General features: G+C 41.5%; 1 protein-coding gene and 1 long non-coding RNA gene across 2 annotated transcripts in view; one reads left to right on the forward strand and one right to left on the reverse strand.

Annotated features, from left to right (window-relative positions):
- Positions 1–20,296, forward strand: part of SDCCAG8 (SHH signaling and ciliogenesis regulator SDCCAG8) — a 135,929-nt gene that overhangs the window by 58,990 nt on the left and 56,643 nt on the right. Inside the window, 1 exon segment of the mRNA XM_029047025.2 lies at positions 9,902–10,044. Coding sequence (XP_028902858.1) covers positions 9,902–10,044 — 143 coding nt within the window.
- The window catches only part of LOC120639030, a 33,235-nt gene continuing 23,244 nt past the window's right edge, over positions 10,306–20,296 (reverse strand). Inside the window, exon 4 of the long non-coding RNA XR_005661147.1 lies at positions 10,306–10,447. This is a non-coding gene — a long non-coding RNA (uncharacterized LOC120639030). The remainder of the gene's footprint in view (positions 10,448–20,296) is intronic.

The raw sequence follows: 20,296 nt of genomic DNA on the forward strand, positions 1-20,296 counted from the left end.
GGAGGACCCCCGTTTTCTCTAGGGTTGAGGTCGGTTCAGTGGAGACGACATACTTCCCCATAGCAGGGAACTATTCAGAGTTAACGTTGCAGAACAGACAGGACTGGAAGTAGATAGCGAAATTACCTTTGCCACGGGAGCCAAAAGAAGCAAGAAACTGACTTACTAACTCCTACATTTTGGCCCTACTCTACTTAGGGATACAGCTTTTTAAAATTATCGTTATTAGCATTATTGTGATTATTATCATCACCATCATTACATTTGTTAAGTGCTCACTGCGTGTCAAGCACTGTTCTAAGAGCCGGGGTTGAGCCAAGTGAATCAGTTCAGACGGGGTCCCTGTCCCTTGTGGAACTCACAGTCTGAGCAGGAATAAATAAATAATTTATAAATTACTATTATTTAAATAATGATTTGCTGAAATAAAGGCACAGGAGAAAGTAGGTTCTGGGAACAAATGTGAAACGGATGAGAAAATCATTACTGCCCAGAAACCAAATGATGGATTCTGCTAACGAAAAAAGAGAATTGACCAGCAGAAGCCTTGTCTCAGGAGAAAGACTCCACTAAAGAGCTGTTGACAGAGGGCCAGTAGGTTACATATTGTCTGCCTGTCTAAAATTGACCATTTCAATGAAAGTGGGGAAAAAAAGCCCCCCAAAAAAGAAAAAAATGTGCATGGTTATGTGTGATTTGACCTTGGAGATGGAGCATGCTGCTTATGTGATATTTTGGGGAAAAAAACCAGGATAAAGACCGATTATACATAGGCCTGTGGTACCAAACCCAGCACAGGGAGAGGATCTCACAGTTGAATGATTCAGGATCCGTTTCCTCAGTCGAAAGAGACACTAAAAGGAGACTGACTCAGCGATCCCAGTGTTTGTCACTTTGTTTGGTTTTCCCCCGTAGGATTCCTGTTGACAGATGAAATTTAGAATGGTCTTTCCCGGGGAGCGACTGTCAGACAAATCCATTTCCGAAGGGCTCTGAATCCCTCTCTACTTGCAAAAGATGCTAGGGATCTTTTGTCTGAATTGAACGGTCAGGAAAATATGCTAGTGACTAGTGAGTTTAAATAGTCTGATCTTTTCCTTCACCAGGATATTTCCTTTTTAAAGATACTATAGCCAGACAACTGGTACGCATACTGTAAAATGATAGAAAATAGCATTTTGATATTTCTTTTGCTGTTGAATCTAGTTTACAGTCATTTTCAGATAGCCATAATTTCTTACCTGGCACCTAAGGTGATTTCCTTTTTATTTTCTAATGAGAGGTTATTAAAAACCTGAAGTTGAAGAACGAATGGGAAAATGTAGGCTAGTTTACAATTTTTTCATAGTTTCAGTTCTGCATTCTCTCTTCCTAAGTGCCTCTTTGAGGCGAGCTGACTGTTTCTCCTTAAAGTGAATTGGATCACTTAGGAATAAGTGAGCCATTATTATTTTTCCATTTTTAATTTCATTTCAGATTAGGACTTGAAAACTTTACCAACTTGATAATTACAAAAAAGACCAAAATTATGCTCCAGAACCTATGAGTGACAAATTCCACATGATTCAATTTTTTAAGACAGTTTGTCACACAAATGAAATTGAGCTTGTAGCCTAATCATCTAAAAGATCAAGTTTTTTTAAATATAATTCAGCCTGAAAATCTTCTAAGTCATTTCATTTAATGAACGATATTTACAGTCTTCTTATTCCATTTAGGTTTGTGTTAGATTTGGCTTCTGTCACGCTAGTGCAATTATTCACAGAATTCTATTATAAACTCCTGCTAACTTATAGAAGGTTATGTTCCAACTTTCTGAATTCAGTGGCATCATTTTGGGCTCAATTAGTCTTGTAATTTGACCCATTTTCTGTTACACGATTTTCATTTCATATTGAATTGATCCATGTATTTAAGGTGGCGATAAAGGAATGCGTAGATAGTGAAATTGAAAATTTCCCAAGGTGTAATAGTCAAACTAATGAGGATCGGTTGCTTGGATTTGATTGGACAAAAATGCTGGTAGTCCTATAACAAAATACGTATGATATTTTCTCTCAACTTTTGCCCTGGTGTTGTGTTTAATGTTTCTTCAACAGTAGTAAACAATGAGTCTGTCACAAATCCCGTCATCTTGCCATCATTCTGTTCATTCAGCGTTAGAGAAAATAATTGGCATGATTCATAAATACACTGCATCCTCGTGTTTTGCCGTTTGAACGAATATCTTAGTATTTTATAGGGATTGCCTACGAATTGGGCAGCTTTTCACTCGAGGAAATAGTAGATTTGTGGACGTTGTTGACTACATCAGACCTAAACCTGTAAAAGTTTTCATTCCATTTTCATTTCTGTCTCTCATTTGTTTGTAGTGCAACAGCAGCTAAAGTCAGCTCAAATTTTGACTCATTTCCCTAAATGCTGAACTCTCTTAAGGGCTGGGGGAGGCAAGGGAATGGCCTTTCTGGAGCACGAGTCCCCTCCCCCTCAGCCTACGCTGTCTGTCCCGGAGGCCCTGGACTGTGTGACTCGTGTTAAATTTGTTTGACTTCACGGGTGTCTTCTTCAGTGACTGACCCCTCCTCGCTCTCTGTGTATTTGACTTCACGGGTGTCTTCTTCAGAGGCTGACCTTTCCTTGTTCCCCAGGCACAGAGACCCAGAAGGACGATGCAGTTCAGAAGTATTTTTACTGTCACCGCAGCCCATATCGCTTTACAGATTCTGCCCCGGTCGTACATTATTTTGGGTCGGTGGAGCCCCTTTCGACCGTAAGCCTCTTGGGGACAGGAGGGCAAAGATTATGTCTTCCTCCTCTGTTGCATTCTCACAAGCACGTACAGCTGTGCCGTGCACATATTAGGCACACAGAAAATACTCCTGATCGATTGGTCTATCCCAGCTTGAGTACTGATGTGATGGTCTCCCATTAATAGGAGAGACAGAAAGATGGGGAAATCCTGGGAATTTTTAAAAGGCTGTCAAATTTTCTTTGGGGTGGGGGGGCAACCTTCAGCAAGGGTCTCTTCCTGTTTTTGTTTTACTTATAGCTCAGGGGAACTCCACTTGGTTATGTTTTTCCTTAGAATGTAGTCACTCCAACTAAGTAGCTTAAGAAAGATCATTTTTAGTTTCTGTAAGCGTTGGGTTTAATATTATTCACACATTGATATTTATTCTTGAAATACGATTCGGGGTGCTATAAAAAGAATTGTGATACATTGTCGCTAACACATCTTTAAAAAAAAAAGCGTATCAACTTTTTAAATGGAAAATGTGCCCGGCTTTGTTTTTTGAAAAGTGATGGTGTTGATCATCCTACCAATATAAACTTCCATGAAGCTGAAAGAAGCCAAAAATATTTATCACTATACCCTGTGTTGGCCCAGCAATTAAAAGCTGCGGCTAGAGACAGATAGATAGACTTTGTGGGCACACAGTGTGGAAGATACTGCTGATCAAACCTTAGGTTTTTTATCCACCACTTTCACAAAAATAGATTAAAAACCATTTCACAAGCATCACCTTCAAAACAAAGCTTGATTATATAGCTACAGTGTTCATGTGTATAAAAAAGATTTTAAAAAAACCACTGTAGTATTTGTTAAGTGCTTACTATAGGCCAAGGACCACATGAAGCACTGGGGTAGATATTAGATAATCAGCTTAAACCCAGTCACAGTCCCACATTTGGCTCATAGTCAAGTTAATATTGACTTCCCATTTTACAGATGAGGAAACTGAGAAATGGACAAGTTAAATATCTTGCCTAAGGTCTCACAGCAGCTTAAGCAGAGAGAGAGCACAAGCCTGGGAGTCAGAAGGACCTGAGTCCTAATCCCGGTTCCACCACTTGTCTTTTGTGCGACTTTGGGCAAGTCACCTAACTTCTCTGTGCCTCAGTTACCTCATCTGTAAAATAGCGTTCCCCTCTCAGGGTTGCAGAGAGTTTCCAGTCCTCTACCATTCACGACTATGGGAGGGAGAGTCAAGCAGAGACATACCCATTCCATTCCTCGCTTGGGCAGTGGCTAGCGAATGGAAGGCCATCTGCTACAAGTCAAAACTCCCCTGTGCTGGGCAGCAGTGACGTGGGAGAGAGTCGAGGGCGGAGACTCAGGTTTACTGCGCGGAAGGAGGCAGTGGTAAACCACTTCCGGATTTTTACCAAGAAAACTCTATGGATCCGCTACCAGAGCGATTGCAGATGGAGGTGGGGCGCCCCGAGAGAGATGTGTCTATGGCGTCGCTATGGGTCGGACACGACTCGACAGCTTAAGACAACAACAAAATAGGGTTAAGACTGTAAGCCCTATGTGGGACTATTTCCAACTTGATTATCTTGTATCTACCCCAGCTCTTAGTACAGTGCCTGGCACATAGTAAGCGCTTAACAAATGCCGTTAAAATAAAAAGTGGCAGAGTCAGGATTAGAACCCTGGTCTTCTGACTCCCAGGCCTATGTTCTTTTGATTAGGCCTTGGGACTTTTTAAAACCTATTAACCACGGAACTGTTGTAAATGTTTTAAATGGAAGAGAAGAATTTAGAGGAAATTACGTTTTCTCTTTAAATTTGCATTGTTTAGTAAGGAGCAAACCCTAATAAGCAACCATGCCTGAAGAGTCCAATAAAATATATCTTTTTCGGACCAGCCTCTAAAAATTGTTATTCTGGATTGAATGAATAATTCACTTATTATGTTTTGTAATTCATTCTCATTGTTTTATGTGACCCTTTCCTCCCACCTTGGCCACCTAGTCAGCCCCACGTGGAACAGCAGTAATCCTTTAGCTACCTTAATGCATCCCTTCTTCCTTGTCTGTAAGCCCATAAGGCCAGTCTGGTTGCCACGTTCTGGTGAAACGAGGTACCAAAGCAAGCTAAAAGTCCAACAGATGTATTTCCGGGGACAACATTGAATTTGACGGAAGTTTTGCCTCGTCTCTCAGAGAGAGACTAATTAGGCTCTATTTCTAACCTCTTGACGCCTCGTGGTTTTCCAAAGATTTCCTGCCTCTGGCCTGGAATACCCTTCCTCCTCAAATCCGACAGTGACTCTCCCCACCTTCAAAGCCTTATCGAAGGCACATCTCCTCCAGGAGGCCTTCCGTGACTAAATCCCCCTTTTCCCCTTCTCCCACTCCCTGACTTGCTCCCTCTGTTCTCCCCACCCCGACCCCAGCCCCTCAGCAGTTACGTACATATCTCTAATTTATTTTTAATGTCTGTCTCCCCCCACTAGACTGTAAGCTCATTATGGCAGGGAATGTGTCTGTTTATTGTTGTATTGAACTCTCCCAAGCACTTAGTACAGTGCTCTGCACACAGTAAGCACTCCATAAATATGATTGAATGAAAGAATGAATCAATATGTATCCTACAAGCTTTCTTGAGGGGAGAGAAATTGTAAATGGACCTGAGGCTGTCAGGTCTGTGCTCAACGTTCTGCCAGGGATCAGTCGATCAATCCATCAATCAGTAGTAGTGATTGAGTTCCTACTGGGTGCAGAGCACTATGCAGATCCCTTCAGAGAGAATAATTCATTTAAAAGACACAAAGGAAAAAGATAGACAAAGGCTTCCACAATCTCAAAAATCTTGCAAACATTTGAGCTAAGCTATAGGTTAGCTAGAAAAAAAATAACTTGGACATTTTAATTGCCTTTTAATTGCCATCACGTTTTAAACTCTTTCAGGGCGAAGACTGGGACATCTAATTCTATTGTACTCTGCTAGAGTTTTGGGCATACATTGTGCATTCAGTAAATATGTCGGATTAATTGATAGGAGTCAGTATTCTCAAGAAGTGCAGTTCCTGGCTTCTACCTTTACTTAAAATTGTTGTGGAATTCCAAAATGGATATCTCGATCTTAAGGTTCCTAGAGGCCTCCCTAATTAAGCCTTAATTTCTGCGACCCACATTCCCCTCTGGGTCAACTACGGGCTTGGCTGTGAGCCTTTTTAATGCACTCTGAGACTCACTCCAGCCCCACAGCACTGATGTCCATGTCCTTATATGTTACAGTTTCCCCTATAATAATAATAATGGTATTTGCTAAGTGCTTATATGTGCCAGGCACTGTACTAAGTGCTGGGGTAGATGCAAGGTAATTGGGTTGGACACAATCCCTGTCCCACATGGGGCTCACAGTCTTAATCCCCATTTAACAGGTGAAGGAACTGAGGCACCCAAGGTCACACAGCAGACAAGTGGCAAAACTGGAATTAGAATCCAGGTCTTTCTGACCCCCAGGCCTATGCTCTATCCACTAGGCCATGCTGCTTCCCTATCTGAACACATCTGTGATTTATTATGTACAAGGTTGCAATTCATTTATTTATATTCATGTCTTTTTCCCCTTCCAGACTGTCAGCTCACTGTGGTCAGGGAATGTGTCTGTTATATTGTTATATCGTACTCTCCCAAGCGTTAGTACAGTGCTCGGCTCACAGTAAGTGCTCAATAAGTACGATTCACCAACTGACTGACTTTCTATCTGTAATTTACTCTGTCTCCTCCTCTAGGCTGTAAGCTCCTTGTGGAAAGGGACCATGTCTACCAACTCTTGAATTGTCTTTCCCAAGTGCTCAGAACAGTGCTCTGCACACAGTAAGTGCTCAATAAATACCATCAATTGATTGACTGATTAAGATTTGGCATGTGTCCCTTGCAGGGGAATCTACAAACTGTCACTCTTCTATAGGGCAGCTGTTGACATCAGTTAAGAATCAGTCAATCAATCAGTGGTATTCAGTGAGCGCTACTGTGCGCAGAATACTGTTCTAAGCACTTGGGAGAGTACAGTGAAATGGAGTTGGTAGATACATTCCCTGCCCACAGTGAGCTTGCAGTCTAGAGGGGTAGACAGACATCAATATAAATCAATAAACTGTGGGTATGTACTTAACGGTGTGGGGCTGAGGGAGGGATGAATAAAGGGTTCAGATGGATGTGCAAGGGTGAAGCAGAGGAGAGTGGATCTGCTGTGTGACCTTGGACAGGTCAGTTGATTTCTCTGTGCCTCAGTTACCTCTTGTAAAATGGGGATCAAGACTGCGAGCCCTATGTGGGACAGGGACTATGTCCAACCTGATTAGCTTGTATCTACCGCAATGCTTAGTATAGTATCTGGCACATAATAAGCGCTTAGCAACTATAAAAAAAGGAGAGAGGACATGATAGAGGTCAGGGAAGGGCTCTCGGGGGAGAGGTGCTTTTAATAAGGCTTTGAAGGTGGAGAGAACGATCACCTGTCAGATACGAAGGGGGAGGGCGTTCCAGTCCAGAGGCAGAACATGGGCAAGAGGTCGGTGACGAGGCAGACGAGATCAAGTTACAGTGAGAAGGTTGGCGTTAGATGAGTGAAGTGTATAGGCTGGGTTGTAGTAAGAAATCAGGGAGGTGAGGTAGGAGGGGGCAAGGTGATGGAGTGGTGTAAAGCCGACGGTCAGGAGTTTCGTTTTGATGTTTAAGAATTCCACAAACTCCTGTCACAACCCATCTCTCCTCTCCCCAGCAGTCCTGGGTAAGGTCAGTCAGTCAGTCATTCGTATTACTGTGTGCAGAGCGCTATCCTAAACGCTTCAGATAACACCATATAACAGACACATTCCCTGCCCACAACGAGCTTAGAGTCTAGAGGCACTGTAAGGTACAAAATCCTTGATACCTGGATTATCCAGTGTGAAATCAAACAAATGGCCACCTTAGTTTTTGAACTGATTTTCCTCGCATAGGTAGGAAACTAGAGTAAATCTGCCCAAGTCCCCAAAATGATCAGCTTTGGCTGGGACTGTTAATTAGTTGTTAAATCCCATGATTTTCTTCCTGGTCATCGGGCCTAAATATCTCTTGTTGACTTTTCTTACTCAGAATGTATCGAATAAAATTTTATTCCCCATTCAAAACAGAGAAAAGGGAGCAACTTCATATAATGGAAGCAGAAACCTTTTGAGTTCTAAGTGAATCTCACACACACACACACAAACACACATCAATTAATCAGTGGTATTTATAGAGTGCTTACTGTGTGCAGAGCACTGTTAAGAAGTTCTTAGGACAGCACAATGCAGTAAAGTTGGTAGACACAATACCTGCCACAAAGAACTATGTAATTCTCACAGACACACATATACACACACACATAAACACAAATACACACACCCCAATCTTTTACTAGCCTCGTAAGTTAAATGTCTGAATATAATGTCTTTTATAACCGGAAAGCTCAAGAACTGTAAAAAAATCATTGCAAAACCCTCTGCAAGTGTAAGACCCACAAAACAATGAAATAAAACCATGGTTCTACTACTTCTTTGAAAACAGGGCAGATTTGCAATTTATAATTTAAAAAAAATATCATCAAATGCAATAAAACATTAACATTTTCAGGGCATCTATCAGTATTTCAAATATTTCCATATTTCCTCTAATATGAATTATGAATCGAGCAATCTAAAATATTATATATTCTAGACATCACTCTTTTTTACTGTCAATTGACAGTAAAATTGAAAAAGTCATTGTATTTTCATTTCTTTTCTTGTGTTCAATTAGCACAATAAAAGACATCCATTTTATTAATAAAAAGGCAAAAATATCTCATATTTCAAATAAATGAAGGCTTGTAAGTTATGTGTGTGAGTAAAGTCATAAAAGATTATTGATATCACTTTAAAGAGTACGAGTGAATGTGTGTCTTTCACACAATAAAGCTCTCACTTCCCCACATTCAATAAGAATTTAATGAGGATGAGATGAATGTTTACAGCATTATTAGTTATTGCGTAGTTATAACGCAGTTCAAAGAGACAAAGCTTATATATACTGAGATGCTAAATAACACTTTTTGATATAGGTAGTTGGAAATTTACATTGAAATTTGACTTGTCATGTGAATTTAGAAAGCAAATGCATCTGATTTTTAAACCATTATATTTGCTTGTTTCTCTGTCTTTCAAATGAGTTCTACAATTCTTTGTGTTAATTGCCCATCTCCACTGCTTAATTTGCAAAGATGGGTTTTTTTTTCATTTTTTTAGGTACCTCATGTTTTTTCCATTCTGTAAAGAAAACATTCAAAAAGATTGTTTACATTTGCATTGTTTTAGAGAGGATTATTAGAAATAGGAGATTTTAATTTCAGGTTTACACAGTAGTTCAAAGATTTTGTTGCATGCGAAGATTATTTTATGTTGGTGTGTTTTTTGAAAGCAGTTGCCGAGAGTAAATTCATTAAAATAAAGAATAAAATATCCTCATTTGATTGTCATTTCAGGGGTTAATTTTCATTTTTAATTGATTCTAAAATGTTTGGGGTAGTATGTTTAAACGAGCCATCCGTCACATACAGTAAATCGAACACAGAAATGTACGTGTACCCTCAGGATTTAGCTTAAATATTCTCACTAGCCAAAGCAAGGGCTTTGTAAAATAGTTTTATATGTAATCCCTTAATGTGTCTTTGAACCTCCAGTTCTACAGGGCGTCTTAAAACGCTTTACCACTTTCAAATGGCTTACTCTACTCAGCTAATGTATTTATCGTATGGGATTTCACAAGTATCTGGCTTGGCTGACTATGTCTTATCCAGACTCCTAAAGCCAACATACTGAAATTTAAAAAGAAAATAGAGGTATCGTGGGGCAGAATTACTCCAAGAAGAGTGACCCCTTAAGGAACAAATATTACAATCCGATCCCCCTGTTTTTTTCATTACATATTTTAAATGTCTTGAACTAATGAAAATGTAGGGACATAACCATTCTCTTTGTCATAAAATGGAAACATGCCTGATTTTCCTAGTATATTGTTATCGTGTTGGGATATGGGGCAGAAGGATGGCAAGGATAATTCATAATGTGCTCGCATTGGTTTTTGTCCGTGTCTTTTAACCAAGGAAATAGAGAAACTGGGTTTGGAGCTGAGTGAAAGCAAGCAGCGTTTGGAACGAGCGAAGCAGGATGGAGCAAGAGCCAGAGAGGAGTGCTTAGAACTGACAGAACTGCTGGGAAAATCTGAACACCAACTGCACCTCACCAGGTATCCGTAATCCTATTATGGCCCAGAGCACCAGTTTCATTCTGCTCATTTTTGCCTCAAGCTCCCGAGGAGCACTGCAGATTTTCTTAGTCATTTCCCTTCAAGCACAGCTTTCAGACATATTAGGAAAAGTGGAAATGTGGTAAGCAAAACACGCAGACATGTGAATGATAAGTGTGGTAGGAAATTACTGATCTCAAACAAAACCTTTCATCTCCAGTGCTCAAACATTTCAGCGATTCTTTTTCAAAACAGGAAAAATGATACACGGGTTGTCTTTTTTTTAAAAAAAAAAAAAGTTTAACTGTAATTTCGCTCGGTCAGTGGTACGTACTAACCTGCGTTTTAGGGAGAAATGTTCAAGTCCTGCCACAAGGGTGAACCAGATCCAGCAGAACATGACCTAAAATAGATACAGAGAGATAAGTGAAATGACTTATCGAATTATTCTCATTTAAGGGGAAGCCACCTCCACGCTTACTAGTTGGGCACCTCGCCCCAGAGCTGCCCCACACGCTAATATTTCCACCAGCCATTGAACTAAGAATGGCAATCATCACGATCGCGTTACTCCAGTGATGTTGCCCTGGTTCTCAGAGAGCTTCACCATACAGTATTCCGGATAAGCGACCATCCATTCCCATGCATCTTGTGAATAGACGTAACGAGCCATAAAATTAAAATTAGTCATTATTCAAACGCTCTCTTTAGTAATTCAACCCGATCCAGATTTTATTAATATTTCTCCATTCGCGGATCAAATGCTCGCATTTCTGAAATAACAAAGGTGCGGTCAGTGTTAGACAGCCCCTTTACTGTCGGATTGTTTCGTGTCAATCTTCCCGCTACCGATTGTCAAATCGGTGAAACATCAGTCTTCCGCTCACATACTGGATGTTGAATCTAAAATACGATAAAGGGACGGGTCCCTTTTACATTAAATATGACAATGTAATTCAGAGCACGGTGGAGTAACAGATGGGAGAAAGAACCAGTCGAACAGACCGCATTTAGAGAAAAAATATTCTGGAGGTTGATGAACTTCGTAAAGTTTCGGGTTAGTGTTAAGATGCCTAAAGTTCTGCTCAAAACCAAACTTTCTCCGTAACATTTTGTCATGTTAATTAACCACATGCTTTGCCAAGCTTCTTTGAACAAAAAAAAAATTCCCATACAAGTATGTCATCTTGGAAAAAGCCCAACAGCCACACCATTTTTTTTTTTTGAGGAAAAAATGCTTAATAAAGCCGAACAATAACTAGTCTGTTTGAGCAGATTTATGAAAATAAGCGGTAGTGCCGGGAACATATTGTTAAGTGTGCGCACAATCCTTGATGTCTTAGGGAAATTTTAGAGTTTAGCTTCATCACAAAGCTGCTGATACTGTTTCGTCTCAGTCAGACTTCTATTGAGAACGAATCATGTGTTAAACATTGCTGAACTGCTGAAATGAGGAAGCTTTTAACGGCCCGGCGTAATCGAGCACCAAAGGTTGGATTTGTCGTTATGTCATTCTACCTTACCCGGAGAGTCCATTTCAATGGAGAAATGTATAGAGGAGCCTTCGGTGTGCTGTCAGTCCGTGCAGCCCGACAAAACCCATCTCTTTCAAGTAGAGTTTATTAAGATGCAGTACCTGCTAAAAATGGACGAGGCACAGATAGTGTCTGGATTCTTGAGATTTCACTCCACTGTGTGTTTCTGCTGAACTCTACCGAATCAACAAAACAACACAGTCTCCGAGGAAGTAGAATGTGTGGTATTTATTTTTCTCGTTTTCTAAGCCCAGTCTAATAAGGGTACAGATCTGTCCAAGGACGATAGGTCTGTGCTAGATTATCAGATGAGAAATTTTAGCCCATCAGAAGATCGAATCCTATCTTTAGGAATGGATGTAAGGTTGTCACCAGAGCACGGTTCCTCTAAACAAACAGTCTGTAGTGCCAACCTCAAAGACGGCATCATGGACTGAGTGGAAGGCTATTGATAGCACCCAGGCCTGGCATTTCTTGTTTTATTCTACACTGTTTTGTTTGCCGGGCCATTTTCATGGTACATTAAAAGATGCCAAGTTGGGATTACATTTTATGTGGGAATAGGAAGTGGTTGCAAAATTGAGCTTTTTATTTGAAGAACTCTAACTCCAAGGCCTACCTTCTCACCTAAGCATGTTGAAGTTGTAGTTGTCAACCATTCAGCTCATTGTGGGCAGGGAACGTGTCTGTCAACTCTTGTACACTCCCAAGTGCTTGATTCAGTGTTCAGCCTTTTGTCTGCTGTGTGACCTTGGGCAAGTCACTTAATTTGTTACTGCCTCAGCCCCCTCCCCGGTAAAACGAGGACTAAAAGTGGGAGCCCTGTATGGGACAGGGACTGTGTCCAACCAAGCGCTTAACAAATACCATGGGAAAAAAAAAAAGAACATGACACCCAGCTTTCGTTCAGGAAGTTCATGTTTTGTGTCTGAGTACGTTTGTGTTTATATAATACTAACTCATCACCAGATAAAATCACACGCCCGAATGGTGGTTTCATCACTCCTCAAGTGTATAGAGGATGGACTGAAAACAGAACTGTTTTGCTCCTTGAGGACAAGATCCACATCTGTTTTGGTCACCTTAATGACATGCAAATGTCCTATAGCCCTAAGGAGTGTGGGCTTGTTATGGGCTGGGAATGTATCTACTAATTTTGCCATATTGTACTCTCCCAAGCCCCGTACAAAATGCTCTGCTCCACTCAATAAATACCACTGATTGATTATTTGGTCACACAAATACATTTTAGATAATCACTATTTATTGAGCACTTACTGTGTGCAGAGCCCCGTACTAAGCACTCGGGAGAGTACGATACAAGCGTTGGTAGACATGATCACTGCGCTTATTATCAGAGCTCAACAAATCCAGCCACTAGCTCACAACTGATACCCGGGCATTTCAGACTGGCTTCCGTGGGCAACCAGCCAATTCATAGTAATTCCCCTGGCTCACCCTTGACACAGTGGGTGTTCTGTGAGTCTGAGCCCTGAGTTTTGAACCCCGTCCCCCTGCCAGAGTTAAACACACCGTAGGCATATATTTGCTCCTTACTTCCGGGAGCTGGTCAGAAGTTAGAGCCAAATATCCCTTACTCATGAGTTCAGGGCCCAGAACTCTTCTGATTAATCCCCACTGGTAACATTTCCATACATACCTTTAAACTCTGTTGCTTCTCCCTACTTGTAATTTGTTTAATGTCTGTCCCTTCTGCTAAATTGTAATAATAATAATAATCATGGTATTTGTTAAGCGCTTACTATGTGCCAGGCACTGTTCTAAGCGCTGGGGTAGATACGAGGTAATCAGGTTGTCCCACGCGGGGCTCACAGTCTTAATCCTCGTTTCACTGATGAGGTAGCTGAGGCACAGAGAAGTTAAGCAGCTTGCCCCAGGTCACACAGCAGACAAGCGGCAGAGCCGGGATTAGAACCCACATCCTCTGACTCCCAAGCCCGTGTCTTTGGGTCGGGATGGTGTCCACCAAACGTATTGTACTATCCATCCCAAGCTCGGGGCAGAGTGAGCATTCAGTAAATACTGTCGATCGATTGATTTCTTTTAATGGTATTTGTTAAGTGCATACTACGTGCCAGACACTGTACGAAGCGCTGGGGTAGATATAGATAATCAGGTTGGACACAATCCTTGTCCCACCTGGGGCTCCCAGTCTTAATCCCCATTTTACAGGTGAGGTAACCAAGGGTCAGAGAAGTAAAGCAACTTGTCCGAGGTCACAGTGCAGCTTGCTGTAGCCACCACTCTACCATTGTTTGGGGGATCAAATACGATTTCAGTCCCTTTCTGTGGAAAATGGGACTCGTTCGCCTGCCTGCCAGTAAGCGGTTGTGAAATGAACAAGTCAAGTTTCATTAAAAAAAAAGAGAGTTTAAAAAATCGTAAAGCAAGCATCCAGGTGGACAGTGAGAGACGGCATCTGATTCACAGTTTTAACCTTGGAGGAAGAAAGGGTGGACTTGTATTCTTATTATGTGTTGCGTTATTAATATCATCGTTATTCATAATATATCATTATTATTAATTATGTATTCTTCTTACATAATAGGAATGCAGTTCCTCTACTACTCCTCTCTTCCCTAATCTATTTTAATGTCCCGCTGTGGATTGTAAATTCCCTGTGGGCAGGAATTGTGTCTACCAACTCTGTTGCAATAACAATGTTGGCCCAGCACTGTACTAAACACTGGGGTAGTTACAAGACAATCAGTCCCTGTCCTTCACTGGGGATAGTATGAGGGAGAGAGGGAATGGGTTTTTCATCCCCATTTTACAGACGTTGAAACTGAGGTACGGAGAAGTGAAGTGACTTGCCCAAAGTCACACAGCAGGCACGTGGCAGAGCCGGGATTAGAACCCAGGTCCTTCTGACTCCAGGAACCCTGCTCTTTCCACTAGGTCCCGCTGTTTCTGTAGTACTTTCCCCAACACTTAGTTCAGTGTTCTGCACACAGTATGTGCTCGATAAATGTGATCGAGTGCTCACTGTGCTCAATGCACTGTACTAAGCGCTTGGGAAAGTGCAGCACGACAGAGTTGGTAGGCGTGTTCCTTGTCCTCAGCCAGTTTATATGTGATCTGTAATCCTGCAGCAACTGTTATTTCAGTCAAAAGGTAAAAGCGAAGAAGGAAACGCATCTGTGAGGCCTGGAAAATTGTCTCTTAGTGCAGGAGATTAGATTTAAAATGTCTCCTACATGTATTTTTAGTCAGCCTTAGCTGGTCAATGTATGTATGAGGGCTCTTCACAAAGAAAACAATTTTGGAGGCTGTCGGAGAAGAATCTTTGGTCCAGATTTTCATAGCTGGAGGGCAACCTTCATACAGTTCCCACAAAGAATCCTGTAGCCCCATCTGGAGACAGAACACTGAGCTCATTGGACCATTGGCCTTTTTATATTCGAGTAACCCGATTCTAACCGAGCAGCGACTCTGATGTCGCCTAGATTTGGAAGTAGAAATTCTCAGTCGGGAATCTGTTGCGAGGCTGTCGTCGACTGGACCGGGACAAGCCAGGATCTATTATCTATCCCCAGCAATTTGATGTCGGCTTCTTTCCAGATTTTTTTGTTGGTTTTTTCGGTAAAAGAGTACAGACAGGGACAGTCATGACTATTTTTCATCACTTCACTAAGTACAATAGAGAGTGCCAGGACATTGCGTGTTTATGAGTCTGTTGTGTGCGTCCTTCAAAGATGAAGATGAGGCGATCGTCAGTTTTACCATCTTAAAGAAGCTGGATGAGAACATTGACCTTTTCCCGAAAACATATTTTAACTTTACTAATGTGGAGTGGATTTCTCTGATGTCACCAGGAAAGTTAAATCACCTCCACACTGTAATCATTTTCCAATTGTATTTTCCCCGTTTCACTTACGTAGAAATGCACATATTAACTGGAGAGTGGAACATTCTCCAGTTAAATGCAAGCACAATGTGTGTATGTATGTACATACACTTATGTACATAATACATAAAAATCATATGTCTTTTGAGCAGTAATTCAAAACATCACTTGAGGTATATGTGAAAACCTACTCAACAGAATATATATATATATATATATATATATATATATATATATACACTCAACAGAATATATATATATTCTTTTGAGAAGGTTTTCACGGCCAATAATAGATGTAGCCGTATTTTTAGTATGAGCTGCATGTGGGTTGTTCAGTTGATGTTTTAATCGGGTTTCACAGGATGACTTTCTTTGCAGTACTTAGAGCATCTGGACAAAACACTGACCAAAGCAGCTAAACCAAGATCAACCTACACATACCACACCCTATATATAGAATGTCTCAGCAGTGTGGCTACAAAATAGTCCTATAGACTGTAAGTTCGCCATGAGCAGGAAACGTGTATCCCAGGCCCGTTGTACAATACAACCAAGCGCTTAGTACGAACCTCTGCACGCAGTAAGCGCTCAGTAAATGCCGTTGATGATTCGTGATTAAAATATGGCTTGATGGGACGATATGATATTGTAATGATAATAATGATGGTATTTGTTAAGTGCTTACTGTGTGCCGGGCACTGTACTAAGCACTGGGGTGGATACAAGCCAATCGGGTCGGACACAATCCTTGTCCCACGTGGGGCGCGCTGTCTCAATCCCCATTTTCCAGATGAGGTCACTGAGGCCCAGAGAAGTGAAGTGACATGCCCAAGATCACACAGCAGACAAGTGGCGAAGCCGGAATTAGAACCCATGACCTTCTGACTCCCAGGCCCGTGCTCTATCCACTATGTCTTGCTGCTTCTCAATATGATAATCAACCATATATATTGAAGACTTACTGTGTGGAGAGCACTGTACTAAGCGCTTGGGAGAGGACAAGTTGGTAGACACCTTCCCTGTCTGCAGTTCTGTGCCATATCTGCTAGTGCAGCGACTCCAGCCCTTCTTAACAGCTTTCTTTTTCTCTTCTTTTTCTTAGTATTAATTTTTCTTGCACCCACCTCATGGTTGGGGTCGGTCCAAGGATTCTCCATGTGAAACATCACATCCAGCAGGGAAGAGGTCACTACTGAGTGACCATAATCAACCAGTGATATTGATTGAGACCCCTCTGAGTGTGGGGCGCTTCTTCAAACTGCACTCTCTCATCCACGCAGAGCCGTGGTGGTAGGGTAATATTGGATTTAGGATTTGCCAACTTTCAGAGAGCAAGATTTTGGTCATAGATTTAGTAAGGAGGTATAATGCGAAGCAAACTCAAAAGTCAGAAGGACTTGAGTTTAAGAGATCCCTAGTGTCATGAAAGCACCCTCAGTCCCTTCCTTCAGCGTTACATTCATCCGTTCGTTCGATTGTACTTATTGAGCGCTTACAGTTGTGCAAAGCACTGCCCTAAATGCTTGGGAGAGTACAATATGACAATTATTTCTGAACTCCGGTGCTTTTGGGATCTCACCTTGAGATCTGTTTTAAAACATCAGCGCCCCTAGCCTGCGAATATACAATTCTCTTCACTTCCTTCTTCCCCCTCTCCACATCTCTTTGCCACAAGTGGGGGCCAGAATTGCATCTTAAAAATAACATAGAAACGATTTCAGTTCCATGCAGTATTTAGTTTGTATATTTATATAGTGCCTTTAGTATATGGTGCTCAAGTTACACTCCTTTCATCTTAAAAAAAAAAAAGATAGAGCCAATACATGCATATGGGTGGGTTGGATTTTGCAGAGCCCGCTATAATGAATGGTTGTGAATTTATTATTAGCCATCCTGTACGAGGGATGAGTGAGAATTTTTACCTTACCTTCAGGAGGAATGAGTGGGCACATTCTCCCAATTCCCCACCCACTCCCAACCAGTCTGCCTATAAAGGTCCCTCTTCCTTTCGCAACCAGGAAGACAATAGCAAGTAACCTAATCTAAATGTGCCAAGACCCAAGAGGCTTTGTTTCCATTCTTCTTTCTTTTCTCCACGAATGAGAGGCGATCACCCCATATTAAGATGATCTTTGAGCAGAATGGAGCCACCAACAAAAACTCGTGTAATTTAAGACAGGAAGGGATAGCGATTTATTTCTATTCACGTCGGTCTCCCCCACCAGCCTCTAGGCTCGGTGTGGGCAATAATAATAATGATCCAGCGCTTAGAACAGTACTCGGTACATAGTAAGTGCTTAAGAAATACCATCATCATCATCGTAATGGTATTTGTTAAGCGCTTACTATGTGCCGAGCACTGTTCTAAGTGCTGGGTAGGGAATCTGTTTAGCAACTCTGTTATATCGATCTTTCCCACTCAATAAATACGCTTGATTGATTGATAGTAATTTCAACAGCGTCGGCAAGGGCTTCTTGACTTTGCAGCAGGAGATCTACCAGGACAAGGGCCCGATACTCATGTTTGGCTAAAAAAAATCACCAAAATTCACACTTTGGTCCCACAACCCCCTTTGGGCTTCCATTCACTTGATCAGTGCGGTACCAAAATAAGCTCCGTGTTAGACCTTCATCTTTTGACTCTGTTCATTTTAATAACAACTCTGTTAGAGCCCGCTTTTCCAAGCACTTAGTACAGTGCTCTGCACATAGTAAGCACTCAGTAAATAAGATTGATTAGTTGATCATTTACTGTTAAAAAGTTTCCACCTATATTATAACCACTTTCTTTTTAATCATAATTTTTAGTATGGGGAGTTTTTTCGGTGGGGGGTGTTGTTTTTTTAGTGGTATTTTTTAAGCACCCAGTATGGCCCAGACACTGCATTAAGCCCTGAGGTAGATCCAAGCTAATCAGGCTGGACACAATCCATGTCCCTCATGGGGCTCACAGTCTCAATCCCCATTTTCCAGATGAGGTAACTGAGGCCCAGAGAAGTGAAATGACTTCCCCAAGGTCACAGCTGACAAGAGGCTGAGCCGGGATTAGAACCCAGGTCCTTCTGACTCCCAAGTGCGGGCTCTATCCACTAGGCCACGCTCCTTCTCGATGAGTAAATGAAAGTGTAGCCTCCCATTAGAATGTGAACCGTGGTGGGAGAGTTTCTTCTTTGTGTCATATTTTCCCAAAGTACAGTGCGTTACACCTTTTGACTGCTGTAGCGGTACTATTTTGCTACTTGTAAAATGTGATTTAAATTCATTCAATCATATTTATTGAGCGCTTACTGTGTGCAGAGCACTGTACTAAGCGTTTAGCACGGTACTAAGAGCTTGTAACGGATCTGTACGTATAACCCCAACCAATGTTTTGAAATAGGTGCCCCAGGCACTGTTTCAATGAATGAGAAGTAAAAAAAGAACTCAGAAATAAACATGCAGAAAATCACCCCGGTTCTCATTCACAGTATTTTCATCCTCTTTTCCCCCTTTGATGATTTTTTTTAAACCTGGAAATGATTTTAGGAAAATAAAGGGGCATGCTAAAACTATTTCATTTCTGAAACTTCACATGGATATTTTAATAGGCCCCATAATATCTGCTTTATTCCTCTACACTCGTCTCCATCAATCCATCGTATTTACTGAGTGCTTACTATGTGCAGAGCACCGTGCTAAGCGCTTGGGAGAGAACAGTATAACAGAGCTGGTAGACACATTCCCTCCCCACAACGAGCTTACAGTCTGCAGTCTCATGGCTTTAAAGTACATTAGGTAAGTGAGCCAGTCGCAGAACACGAGTCGTTGGCAGAAAGCACTTTGATGGAGATTGGAAGAGGGTGAAAAGGGAAGCATATAGAAGGGTCTTCAAAGGTGGCGGGGCCTCTTAGTGTTTACACAGCACATCTAGAGAGTACTGCATAGATTGCAAATTAATCCTAGCTCTGCCACTGCTTAGCTTTATGACCTCAAGAAAGCCACTTAACATTTTCTTGCCTCCGTTTCTCCACTCACAAAGTGGGGATGATTTTCTGACTCTACCTCCTTTCATGGAGAATGTCTGTGAAAGCGCTTTAAGCTTTTCAGAAGAAAGATACTGTCAAAATCCTAGGAATAGTAATAGATTCTTCTTATTTTAATTAGTCAGTGACCTCATCGTAAAGATCTTCGTCACCTGTGAATTAGAGGTGAAAAAAACCCAAATGAGAGAGTCGAGCCCCCCCCCCCCCGCCCATTTCATGTTATGGTGATGAGAGGCATTATCAAATTATTTATGTTATTTAAAATATTTCACTGGAACTCCTTGATGGAGTTGTAACCCTTTTTCATCCTATTAAGAGATCATCATTCTTTGCGCTCTCAAACCTAAATGGGCTCCCATATCTAAAAGAAAACAAATCGACACTTAACTTTAGCGGAACAATCGTAACGGATGCTATTTAGCCACATCCCTTGCGGTTATCGACAGAAGGATTCCATGCAACGCTCTGCTTTTGCCTCCCGTCAATGTGACCGTGTCAAAAACACTCTCTTTTTTTGTGCAAGTTTGTAGAAATGAGGGAAATCTAATGAATAGATTGGTAGCGTAGCATGGCGCCGCTTCATCTCTCACTCCTCGACGGTCGTATTCATCTGCCGGACAAATAGATCCCAAGGCAGAATCACGAACGCGCTCAAATCGGATGTCCCCCTCGGCCTGATTTACACAAACAATTTTATCCGTTCAAAGTGACGAGAAGAACAACAGCATGCGAGAACTCATGGAACTAATAAACTTTTTAGCTTTGGTTTCATATGTTTGCTTTTCATTAAATCCAGAAATGGTTGTGACTGTGTTGTTATGATTCAG

This window comes from Ornithorhynchus anatinus, chromosome 19 (assembly GCF_004115215.2).
Source record: "Ornithorhynchus anatinus isolate Pmale09 chromosome 19, mOrnAna1.pri.v4, whole genome shotgun sequence".
NCBI lineage: Eukaryota > Metazoa > Chordata > Mammalia > Monotremata > Ornithorhynchidae > Ornithorhynchus > Ornithorhynchus anatinus.